Genomic DNA, 11,590 nt, shown 5'->3' with positions numbered 1-11,590 from the left:
ACTCTCCGTTGCCTGGGTCCTGGAAAAATACAGAGTGTACCGTCTCCCTCTGTCTTTCCACTGCTGATTATTTTTGATGTTGGGCTGATCATGTCCAAACGGTGTCGCCTCCAGCTTCTCTTTAAAGCTTGCTTTAAGCGATTTCACTCCTGTGATTTCACCTATCAATCAGCCACACGACGACTGTGACTACAGTTCCTTTCACCTTAAAGGTTCTCCTGCGCCCTGACCTCGCCTACCCTTTTGCATTGTAGAGGAGCTACTGTAAAACTTTAGTGAGAGTCTATGGCCAAAGATTTTTACACCCCAGGTTGGAAATACGTCTCCAATCCGATGACGGATGAAACAGCTTTACTCATCATTGAAGATTAAATATTTATCTTGCACATCTAAAAAAATATGATACATTTTCAAATATTTTACTTTAAAATTAAATTTTTATTTGTTTTTTTTAATGTCTTTATCAAGGTCATTGGGTGGGTGGGGCTGCGCCATAGCACCCTCTATTGGCCAGCTGCCACTGCTTTGGATGATTTTAGTCAGAAAAAGCATTTTATTCTATAAAACAGAAAATGACAGTTTATTTTAACGCTGGAGCATTTGAATTGCATTAGGAATGCATGCCGGTGTCAGAATACAGAAAGTAGAAGACATGTTGTAAAATAAGGGCAACAGATATGAGTAGAAAAAAAAAACAGAAAAAGCATGAAATCAAATTAGAAAGAGATGAAGGTCCTTATTGATTTATGCTCTTCAAACCAATAGATCTTGGGACTTTGGGACTTTCTTATGCTGAGCTTATTTTTTCTTATTAGTTTGTGCAATACTGTTTGAAACAATCTGTTCTAACTAGCTCATATTGTTTCACCTGGTCAAAAAAATCTGAAAAAAGCTGCAGCAACTGGAAATGTGATTTTTGTTTCACTTTTCCCTGAACCGCACAACCGGTGTGAGTATTCCCTGAACCTTGACTCCTAGTACTGAGAGCTGTAGTAGAAGCATTTTTTCAAGGTGCCACAGTTTTTATCAAACCACCAGTTGAAAGCAGCAGAAGGTCTCTTATTGATCTACAAGCTACAGTATTAGGAGGTTTTCTTCATCATTGGAAAGAAAACTAATGTAATCTGTACTTATTTGCATTTTGTAAGTTTTTCTAAGTTTTGCCAAAATCATTAAAATCCTATTAGCCCTAAATAGAAATGCAATATTCAACTTCGAGGTTTTATTTTCAATTGACAACAGTTTCGGTCTTGCGAAAACATGACCAACTTAACATAAATCATGTGAATGTCTCTGCTGATCCAAGGCCAAGTCATTTCCTGTGGCTTTCCATTCAGCCTCACTGACTGGCATTCCCTTATGTGTCACTTATTTGCAACTTCGTGTAAAAATGTAGGTTTGTTAAAGTTTTATAGAAATAAAAACGTTTAATGTATAAAGTCTTAAATTCAGCAGGAAAACAGAAAAGACACATAACCTAATAACATATTTTTACAGTGAGAGTAAAACTAGGAAGGAAAACATTACTGTATGTGTTGCTAAATACTTAATAGCAATGAAATACAGTTTTTCCCTTGAATTTGCAATCAGATTCTGTTCCATTTGATGGGGAGCTTGGGTGCATGAATAGTTCACAGTAGTTATGTTCCTGCACGACACTCTCCAGGTGATCTGTCTTTTGGCAAATTGAGCAGCTCTGGCCTCTTGTGTCTGCAAGTATTTTCAAATATGGATATATATCAGCTCCTCATCAACTGGAGCGCCTGTCTCCAGCAATTATAGGAGATGTTAACTAATTTTATTTATTGGGAAACATTAAAAAATAAATCCTATTACATGGAACGATGTGGCAGGCAGGGGAGACATGGAGGCATGGACAACTCATTCTCTATCCTAACTCGTCAGACATTGTCGTTTGGTCAAATCGTCATCCACGGCAGATACTGAGGACACTGGGGAACCCCTACTGTCATTGACGCACAGGGTGAAGGACAAGATTTGGACAATGTTTTAAGTTACAAAGTTATTGTTGGTAGCTTTAGGAATGTATGGAAACATATATGCTACTGTTCCTTTAGGTTTAGGGATTGGGACTAGGGTAAGGGATGGATCAGTGTTAACTTTTTAGCAAGTAGTTGGTCAAAAAATGTTTTGCTAGTTACTGCCACAACCTGTCATGCAACCTTGCACATCCAGCGCCACCTGGTCCAGAGCACCTTTATTTCTAAATATTCCATTAATCAAAGTTTTAATTGTGTTTAAACTCTTGATTAATAGGGATTCCTAACACCCACAGAGGGAGGAGCTCCCTCTTTTTCATTGAAATTTCTGAATGAAATGATATGATGACAGAGTTTTTCCAGAGTACTTTTTAAATCATTCTGAGAAATTCCCCTGAAGTCAGCATCTTTTGCATTCACATGATGAAAGTAGGGGATTCGGAAGATGACTGACCGGAGGAGCTGCTTCCGCTTTTAGGCCCTTAAGTAGCAGCTGCCTCCATTCAACCGCCAGTTCTCCAAGCTCTCTGCAGAGGAACAGAGGAAACTGACCAACAGAAAATACTTTCCACAGTATCGTTTCCTCCCATTTTAACTGACTGTAAAAATGCTCAACTTTAACAGCCTGTTCAGGAGTGCGCTGGTCGCCATGGTTTTGGTGGTCGCTTCTGGAGATCCAGGTAAGAATGAAGGAAAAGTGAACTTTTGTCAGGATTCTTTTATTTAATTATTTATTACGGTGAAATAATTTGACGTTTTTTATCTATATTTCCAGGTGAGAAATTAGCGACTTGCTGTACAAAAGTCACTAACACGGAGATCAAAGAGCCAATCTTGGATTTCTTGATCCAAAAAGCCAACGGTCAATGCGTCAACGCTGTCATGTAAGTCAAAGTTTTCCTCTGCTTTGCTCCAAATGATAAAAACTAGATCATTTTTAATGTTGAAATTAGATTCTTGTTGTATTTAAATGAAAATTGCTTGATTTCAAGATCAATTTCTTATTTTGAGATGCTACCCTTATTTCTTGATTCGATTTACACTTAAACTTGTATTTGTTTTAGAAGACAATATGTATTTTGATCATCTACATTTATGATCTTTGCAGATTTCAGACAGAAACTGGTCTTTACTGCAGTCATATAAGAGCTCCCTGGGTTAAGCGGAAGATTCAAAAGTTCAGGTTGGTTTAAATGGCAGTAGAAAGATTCCCGTTAAACTTTGTATCTGCTTTGCTCATATTTAATCCATCTTTTGACCTTTCCTCTCACAGGGGAACAAAGGGTCAGCAAAACATTTTATCTCCACCAACAGTCTCCCTCCTCTCCATCATAACATCCACCACTTCACCACCTTCGTCCTCAACCCTGCCTCGTTCCTTTTCATCTCCCTTTCTTACCTCTGTCTCCGCTATGACATCTGGGGACATGCCTTCTGGAGAAATGCCTTCTGGAGAAATGCCATCTGGAGACGTGTCATCTGGGGACGTGCCATCTGGGGACGTGTCATCTGGGGACATGTCATCTGGGGACATGTCTTCTGGAAGCGTTGAAGATAAGACCATCTAGTAAAAGCTATCTGATCATCAACACCAAAACAAGCAGATTTACTTTGGGAAACTTGAAGAACTTATTTATGTTAAATTGCTTTAGGATTTTAAAATTATTTATTTGGTGAAACATTTTTTTGCTGTTGATGCAGTGAAGGATAATATTTATTATCTCTTGTATTTATAAAAATTTTGAGTAATTTATGAAATGGTTATGATATGGCTGCAAAACTCACTCATACATTTATGAAACTGTTTGAGAATTTGAAAGCTTTGTTCTTAGAGGAAAATATCTGCAAAATAAAAAAAACTCTTTTATTAATAAGTGTTGTAACAATTTTTGTATGCATTTTATTTTCATCATTTCCAAAGATGAATGCTTAAAAAAAAATAAAATAAAGACAATAACCAGTAATTAAAAATATCTGCAGACTATAAAATGTTGGTAATGAAATTTGAATTTGTATTATTCTGGTGTTGACTGGAATGATGGGGATATCGTTGGCTCAATAGTAAGAATAAGAAACTATGAGTTTACAGGACCAACACAAGACTAGACTAACAAAGACAGTTACCGAAAGAGTCTAAGAAAAACATAATTTTCAAAAACAAAGAAAAAGACAAACTTAACTGGATGAGTAAAGCAGGTTTGAAGAAAACAATGTGTAACAGGTGTTATGGTGGGCAGGAGGCCCAACTCACAATCGAGGTACCGAGGTGGACGGACATCTTTTGAAGTCAGTTTAGTGTAAACCAGGGGTAGCCAATTAAAAATCAATGGGGTCCAAATAAAATCGACAACCAGTAAAGGTCCGGAGACATTTTTAATCTGCTCTGTTTAACCTGTTACTTCAAAGAGCAATTAACACTAAAAAAAAAGCAGGTTTTTGTGCATCCATGTTACAGTATACATGGAATTTTTTAATAAAAGAATAGGAAAGTAGAAAAAATTAAAATTTTTCCATTTTAAAATCTAAACTGGGGGTAGTTAGGACGATTCTAAGGGTCCTTGACAGAGGGGGGGCTCAAAACAAGAAGAAAAGATTTGTCCTGCTTTATTTTTCAAATATAAAAAGAAAATCCAGCGGTTAAATCAATAATCTTCAAGTTCTTCCCCATATCTCAGCAGTAAACAATGAAAGAAAGGGGCTTTAATACCACACGCACCTCATTTGACAAAGTGATAACGAAAGAAACAAATTAACTACAAACTGTGTAAATGAGCAGCAGGGCGGTAAAAAAATCTGCGGCTGAAAAATGCAGTGCCCCAAAGTCTGGGTTTCAAAAAGGAACAGAAAGGAAGGAGAAATAGGAGAGAGGGAGAAGACTTCCAGTACCGTGACCCAATTTTTATAGAAAGGTTTCTTAACTGAAAAATTCAAATTAACGATAGATTATTAATCCGTTGAATAAAATAAGATCTGCTGGATACAACTACTTAGTTATTCTCGCTCAATGTCGGAGGAGAATCACATCATTAAGGATGCAGCTCAGCTGAGTGCATCTGAAATGGAGCATGACTGCAAGTTTTTTATTATTTGGTTGTGTTTCTTCTTTAGTTTTTAAGAAGAATTAAACCAGGATTAATCCAGCTTTTAATGAGCCTATTGTGTGTCTGTGAATAAAACAGAGACCAAACAGCCAGAAAGCTCCCAGAGCTGAGAATTTACCTTTATCAACCAGACCAGGCAACAGAGGGTTAGCAGCAGGTAAACACTACAGGAGATGTTTAGCAGGATATTTACAATAAATAACTGTCTTTGTTCCTTCATCATGTAAACAGATGATCAACCAGCAGCACCCCCCCTCCCTGTGACAGGTGAGCAACATTGTGTTCAGGATCAGGCCAGTTTGCATCAGTGCAGTCTGTGGGAATTTAACCATTTTTACCATTTTATATTTTATAGGTTTATACATAAAAATTAAAACATGTGATTTAAAAATAAAGAAATAAATAATGATCACTATAAAATGAAATGGGCTCCAGTTGTTTCTACAGTATCTGTCACGATTTGAATATGGTTAGTTGACCCAAAAGCAGAGGCAGGGAGGCAGAGGTGAATCTCTTGTGGATTTAATTATGACTTAACAGAAAACAGATGCAGGTTATCCAAAAGAAAACAAAGTCCAAACAAACATGAAACCAGGAGTCCAAAAATCCAAAAATCAAAAACATGAAAACTAGTCTAAACGTACCAGAAACCATGGAGACATCCGGGGAACCACAATCATAAGGAGGAAGGCACAGAGAAAAGGAGTTGGAGCATGTTAGATGGTGTTTGACGAGNTTTTTTTGTTTAAAAACAAAATCAATAGTAACAGCATGTAAGAACAGCTGCAGTTACAGCATACTTTTATTCTGTCACTCAACCTCCAAATGACACAGCAGACTCAGCAGGTGGATTTTTTTTAACTAATTAGGCTTTAGTAAAAAGAAAAAAGAACCGGTCTCTCAACGGTGCATATTTGTTTAGAACAAGGTATGATATATTTATTGCCCACCACAGTAGGGGGACTAACCTGTCATGATGCAAAGGAGATTTATCTGTGTTTCAATTAGGCTACGTTCACACCGCAGCCTGAAGTGACCCAAATACGATTTTTTTGGCCCATATGTGACCTGTATCTGTGTCTTTTCATGGCTGTCTGAACAACAAACATATACGAATCCGATCTTTTCAAATGCGACCTGTGTCTGAATGGCCAGGTCGCATTCATCCGACCTGAACGCCATTAATACCCCTCAAAGGTCACTATTCTGCATCTTGCTATGAAGAAGCAGCAAAAAAAACAACAACCATGGCAGACGATGATGCGGGGAGCAGTATTTATGTTTAACCATCTAGAAAAGATTGTGTTTTTATGTTTGGGAAAGTTCACTAGATGCACTCTGGCATTACCACCCATATTTACTTCCGTAAACACAGAGCATGCTAGCCTGTGATGTCATTGCGTCCTCTACTGTGCATGTGGGACACTTGCGTTGTATGACTGCAGTTCACATAGGAGATCACATACAAGTCTCATATATTTGGAAATGTGAACAGCAATGCAAAAAAAATCGGATTTGACAAAAAAAAATCGGAATAGAACATCAAGGCCTGCAGTGTGAACGTGGCCTTAGAGTTTTTCAAGCTGTGAGCTCTGACACCTGAGTGAATCTTCTGGTTTCTTAGTGGGGGCAGAGAATCAGAGTATTGGTAGGCTGGACAATCCTCCAATTTGAACCAACTGGATCTGCAGAGTAATGTATTTGGTTCTCTTTGTTTCTGTCTGCAACACTAGTAGGACTCTCAACATCTTTGCCAGAAAGGTATGGAAGACAAGTTTTATTTCCAGATGGATCATCAAAATAAGTGGTCCTCCTAACTGTCAATCATTATGGTGATATGTTTAGCCATCCTGCATGCTCGTCCTGTTAGCTATGTTTTTCATCAGGCGTATATCTTTTGTGAGCTACGGTTTCAGACAGTCATTGAAGCTCATTTTTCTCACTGCGGTTCTTTTAAAATGGCAGAGGCTCGTAAGAGAATAGGTGTCTACGTTCTCTACGTGTATGAGAAGAAAAGAAAGGGTAGATATATGCCGGAATGCTTTGCAAAAGCAGTATGGGATTTGCTGTCACAGCGGCGACTAATAACAAAGATAGCACAGGCACTACGCAGTGGATCAACAGTGAACTGAGCATCATCTTTCCAAACAATAAACTGACTGAGTTCACTATAAATTCCTCGCTCTATATAATGATTGAGGGCTTTAGGGGTTAGAGCGGACGTTCGGACACGGTTAACTTGTATGAGCCATGAGAACAGTAACTTTTAAACAGAGCTTGCACAAGGAGAAGTGGGCTTGTGCATGCTCTTGCACACGCATTTTTTTTTTTAAGTGGAGAGGGCGGGTCTTTTAAAAAGATCTGAGAAAATCCTCCCAAATACCTTTCAGAGGTATTTTGTGTTAACTTAAAATTGTTAAATATAAAGTTTAATATTTCCTCAATGTCTAAAAGTAATATCATGGTTTATGGCCTAACAGGTATTATCAGTAGTCATGGAGTAGTTAGTTAATTTTACTCCAGTTAAAGTAGTGATATTTTATAAAATTTTTACTCAAAACTAAAAAGTAGGTAAAAAAAAAATTAGTAAAAGTAAAAAGTAAAATACTGTAAAACTACTCCTAAAGGTTTTTTTATTTATTTATTTATTTATTTTTTTTTATCAAAATAACATAACTAGTTACTATCCACCTCTGCCTATTTCACAGCTACATTTTATGTCCAGAATTCTTGAGAAGATTGTGTTCATGAAGTGAACAGCCTTTCTTTTAGAAAACAATGATAATGACATTTTCAAGTCCAGTTTTTTAAATCTTTGCACTGCACTGAGTTTGCCCTTCTAAAAGTTTGTAATGAATATTTGTAATCTATTTTTTTTCGCGACTGACGGTGCTGGTGACTGTGTTGTAATTTTGCTCTTAGACTTAGTCAGTCTTTTGAATCAGTGGATAATAATATCCTTTTATTTTGTTTAGAGCCTTGGGTGAGGATCTGAGAAACAGCATTGCAGTCGTTCAGGTCCTATCTGATGTATCAAAAATGTTGTGCTAGTCTGAGAAATGCTGTGTCCTCTTCTTCCCGTCTTGTATACAGAGTTCCTCAGGGTTCTGTCCTGGGCCCCCTTCTTTTTACTCTTTATCTGCTCCCATTTGAATTCATTCTTAGGAAGTTTCGGGTCTCTTTTCACTTTTATGCAGCCGATAGTCAGATCTATGTCCCATTGAGACTAAAAAAAACTCTGTTGAATCTTTTTTTATCAAGTCCAGCCCCTTTCAGCTGTGGCAGCTGGCCAAAAATGAAGTCAATGCTGAGCAAATCACACTTTGAGACAGTGATTCACACCATTGTGACCACTCTGCTGAACTCTTGTAATGTAATTCATTTTGGTGTTAGTGGATCTTTAATTGCCCATCTGCAGTTCAAAATGCTGCTGCATAAATTTTATTGTGTTTATGTTTTAATACTTTACATGGCCTTGCCCCACCATATAGCTAATATTTCTTACACCCTTATGTACTGCTTTCTCTTAGGTCAATTGCTCCTGTCAGTACCTGGAACAAGGCGTAAGCTCAGAGGTGAACAGGCCTTCTCTATAGCCAGTCCTAGTTTCTGGAATTGTTTGTTGCTGCATATCAGACAGGCTTCCACTTTAATTATTTTTTAAATCTCTTTAAGGCTCATATTTTATTTCTAGCATTCAGTAAAGGATGTTGGTGTCAGTTGATTTTATGTTTTCTCTTTTATTTTCCATATTGTTTTTTTGTTATTTTTTAAAATATTGTTTTATTAATCTTTAGTGCATTTATTGATTTCTGTATTTCTGCTTTTGAGCAGTACTTTAATAGTTTAACCCTGATAAAGTATGATATTAACAAAGCTGGATTGAATTGAATCTGATTAAACACACTGCAAATAATGTTAATCTATGTAAGTCCTTTCTTCTTTTTTCATACCTGTTTATCTTAATTTAGGCAGGTGAGTGAGACTCTTTGCCAATGGAATAAGACACTATATACATTTGAAATAAGAGAAAGAACTGCATTGTCTTATTTCAGGTCTATAATATATAATTATCTTATTTTAAGTGCAAAAAATACTAATTTCATTGGTGGATCATATTATATACCTACTCAAATTAAGATTTAATACACATATTTTAAGGAATTTTTAGTTATTTATAGATAGTTCTTGCTGTGCAGGAGGTGGACCTGTACATTATTAAAAAACAGCAGAGTCATCACAGTCTAGAGCTGAAAGCTGATTATTAAAAACTGTAAGTAGAGCATTTTCTATTGCACCTTTCTTTCTGAAGTTGTTGGACAAAACATTACCTAAATAAACAAACAAATTCAATGAAGATGAATAAGGAGTGGCAGGACAATTACTGAAGGACAAGACGAGATGACAATGAAAGCAGGTAAGTTATTAGTTCGAGGGTAATGAGAAGCAGCTGAGGCAGAAAGTAAGGAGGCTGGGGGAAGATGAAGAAGATGACAAAAGGAAACAATTATGAGTAAAAGAGATGTGAGAAAAAAAATATCCAGAAATATACAGGAAAGAGAAAATAAATATACTTAACCTATAGTAAGGGAATAAACTGATAAAGTTTACAACTAACTATGTAACATTAACAACAGAAAAATTATACAAAAATGAGACATACTGTAATAGAAACACAAATACCTAAAGTTGATAACATTGCTTGTTTTGTCCTCTTAGTTTAAATAGCCCTGTGTGAATAATACTGACTTATAACTCAATGCATCCTGGTTTCTGATAACTACAGTATATATAGTTAAAGTGCTCATATGCTAATGTTGAGGTTTGTTTATCTGTTAGTTGTCCGGAAAACATTGTGACTTTGTGTCACAGCAGGTAATTCCAGACTGATTACCAAATATGTTGTGACATAAATGCAATAAATGCAACTTCCCTAAAAAACAAGAACATTCAGGGCCTAAAAAAATAACCACCCTTAATTGTTTATTATATTTTCATCTGTTAGCATCAGTTTGCATTAATATCGATAACATTTCTAGTTAGATTTGTCTGTTCTTGACTTCAACTTTAATAAAAGTTATTGGGAAGAAATATCATACGTCCATGTATTTGTAAAATGGGTGAAACCGCCCCTAAAAATCTTGGCTGAACGAACCCATGTTTTTTATCATGATGCTGAGCTTCAGTCAAGAGATACAGGCTGGCAACAAGAAAATGTAATTGTTTTACATATTGTTTTGTTCCCTTCTTAGTAAAATGCTGAAAAAAAGTGGGGACTCTTATCCAAATCTCTCGTTACTGCTACGCAGTATGATCTGAAGTGTGCTGACTGCCTTATATTTTTAATATTTTTGATACAAAAATGTATCTTAAAAGTTTATATTAAATTAAATTGAGTTTTATTAAACAAATAATCACGGTTTTGGCATCAGTGTGACCTCTGATTTCCCAGGAATGCCTTACGCCCACACATTTAGCAGTGGAATGGGATAAAAATACTTTTCCTTTTATGAAATCATCTGTACATCATTTGATTTCCTCAGATGTTGAGACATGTAGGGTGGAAAGAATCAGGAAGGACAAATGAGAGGCTGTACTTCTGCTTTTAGAGCTTAAATCTAAGTTCCCTTCAGAGGGCTTTCAGTTCAAAGATCACTATAGGGGAAGTGACTTTCTTTGCTTTTTCTTTATGAATTAATTCGGAGTAAGAATGGTCAACTTGTTGAAGAGTGTGCTGCTCGCTGTAACCTTGATGGTCGCTTCTGGAATTCCAGGTAAAGTCAAACCTAAACTCAACAAAGTTTGGAAGCATAAACGTACGTTTTCTTCATTTTTTTAGGTTAAAACATTTTTGTCTTTGGTTCTTAGATAAGCTGTTTACTTGCTGTAAGAAAGTCAGCACAAGTGAGATAAAGGAACCAATATTAACATATCGGATCCAGCAGGCAGATCCTCCATGTGTTACTGCTGTAATGTAAGTATGAGGAATATCTCTACCAATACCAACTCTGCATTAATTTGGATTGCAGTAATTCAGTTTAAACTATAACAAAGAAAGGTGAAACGTAGTGCCTAATTTCATTCTCAATTTCTTTCTATTCATTTATCAGCAATGTAAAAACAACCGACCTATTCATCAGTTCACTTGTTATTTTTCTCCTGCAGATTTATTACAGAAAAGGACCATTACTGCATTTATATAAAGGCTCCATGGGTGAAACGGAAGGTTGCAGAGTTAAGGTGACTTTAAAAACAGGAGACACCAGCCTTTAAATCTTTCTTTAAAGCTTTTCTTTAAATCTTAAACTCAGTGTTTTTTCACGAATGTTTTTGTCTCATTTCTCTACAGTAATAGAGCAAGAGCTTGGTTATCTACTCCTAAGGTGGTCAGCTCAACCCCTCTGTCACCATCATCTTCATTGCCATCGTCATCATCACCATCCTCCTTGCTCCTCTCCATCATTACATCCACCACTTCCCCTCCCTCAT

The 11,590-nt window shown here is 36.5% G+C and overlaps 1 protein-coding gene across 1 annotated transcript; it reads left to right on the top strand.

Moving 5' to 3' along the window:
- Positions 1–2,536: 2,536 nt before the first annotated feature.
- Positions 2,537–11,586, top strand: LOC107100608 (the record flags this gene model as incomplete). The annotated part of the gene is made up of 9 exons (XM_015399157.1): positions 2,537–2,680; positions 2,776–2,884; positions 3,109–3,183; positions 3,274–3,567; positions 9,974–9,976; positions 10,811–10,875; positions 10,970–11,075; positions 11,267–11,341; positions 11,451–11,586. Coding segments are annotated over exons 1-9 (936 nt in total), but the record flags the coding sequence as incomplete, so codon positions are not given.
- Between the last annotated feature and the right edge of the window lie 4 nt (positions 11,587–11,590).

This window comes from Cyprinodon variegatus, unplaced genomic scaffold (genome assembly GCF_000732505.1).
Source record: "Cyprinodon variegatus isolate N-32 unplaced genomic scaffold, C_variegatus-1.0 Scaffold992, whole genome shotgun sequence".
Taxonomy (NCBI): Eukaryota; Metazoa; Chordata; class Actinopteri; order Cyprinodontiformes; family Cyprinodontidae; genus Cyprinodon; species Cyprinodon variegatus.
The sequence above is the reverse complement of the archived record's forward strand: the minus strand, read 5'-3'. Positions and strand labels throughout refer to the sequence as shown.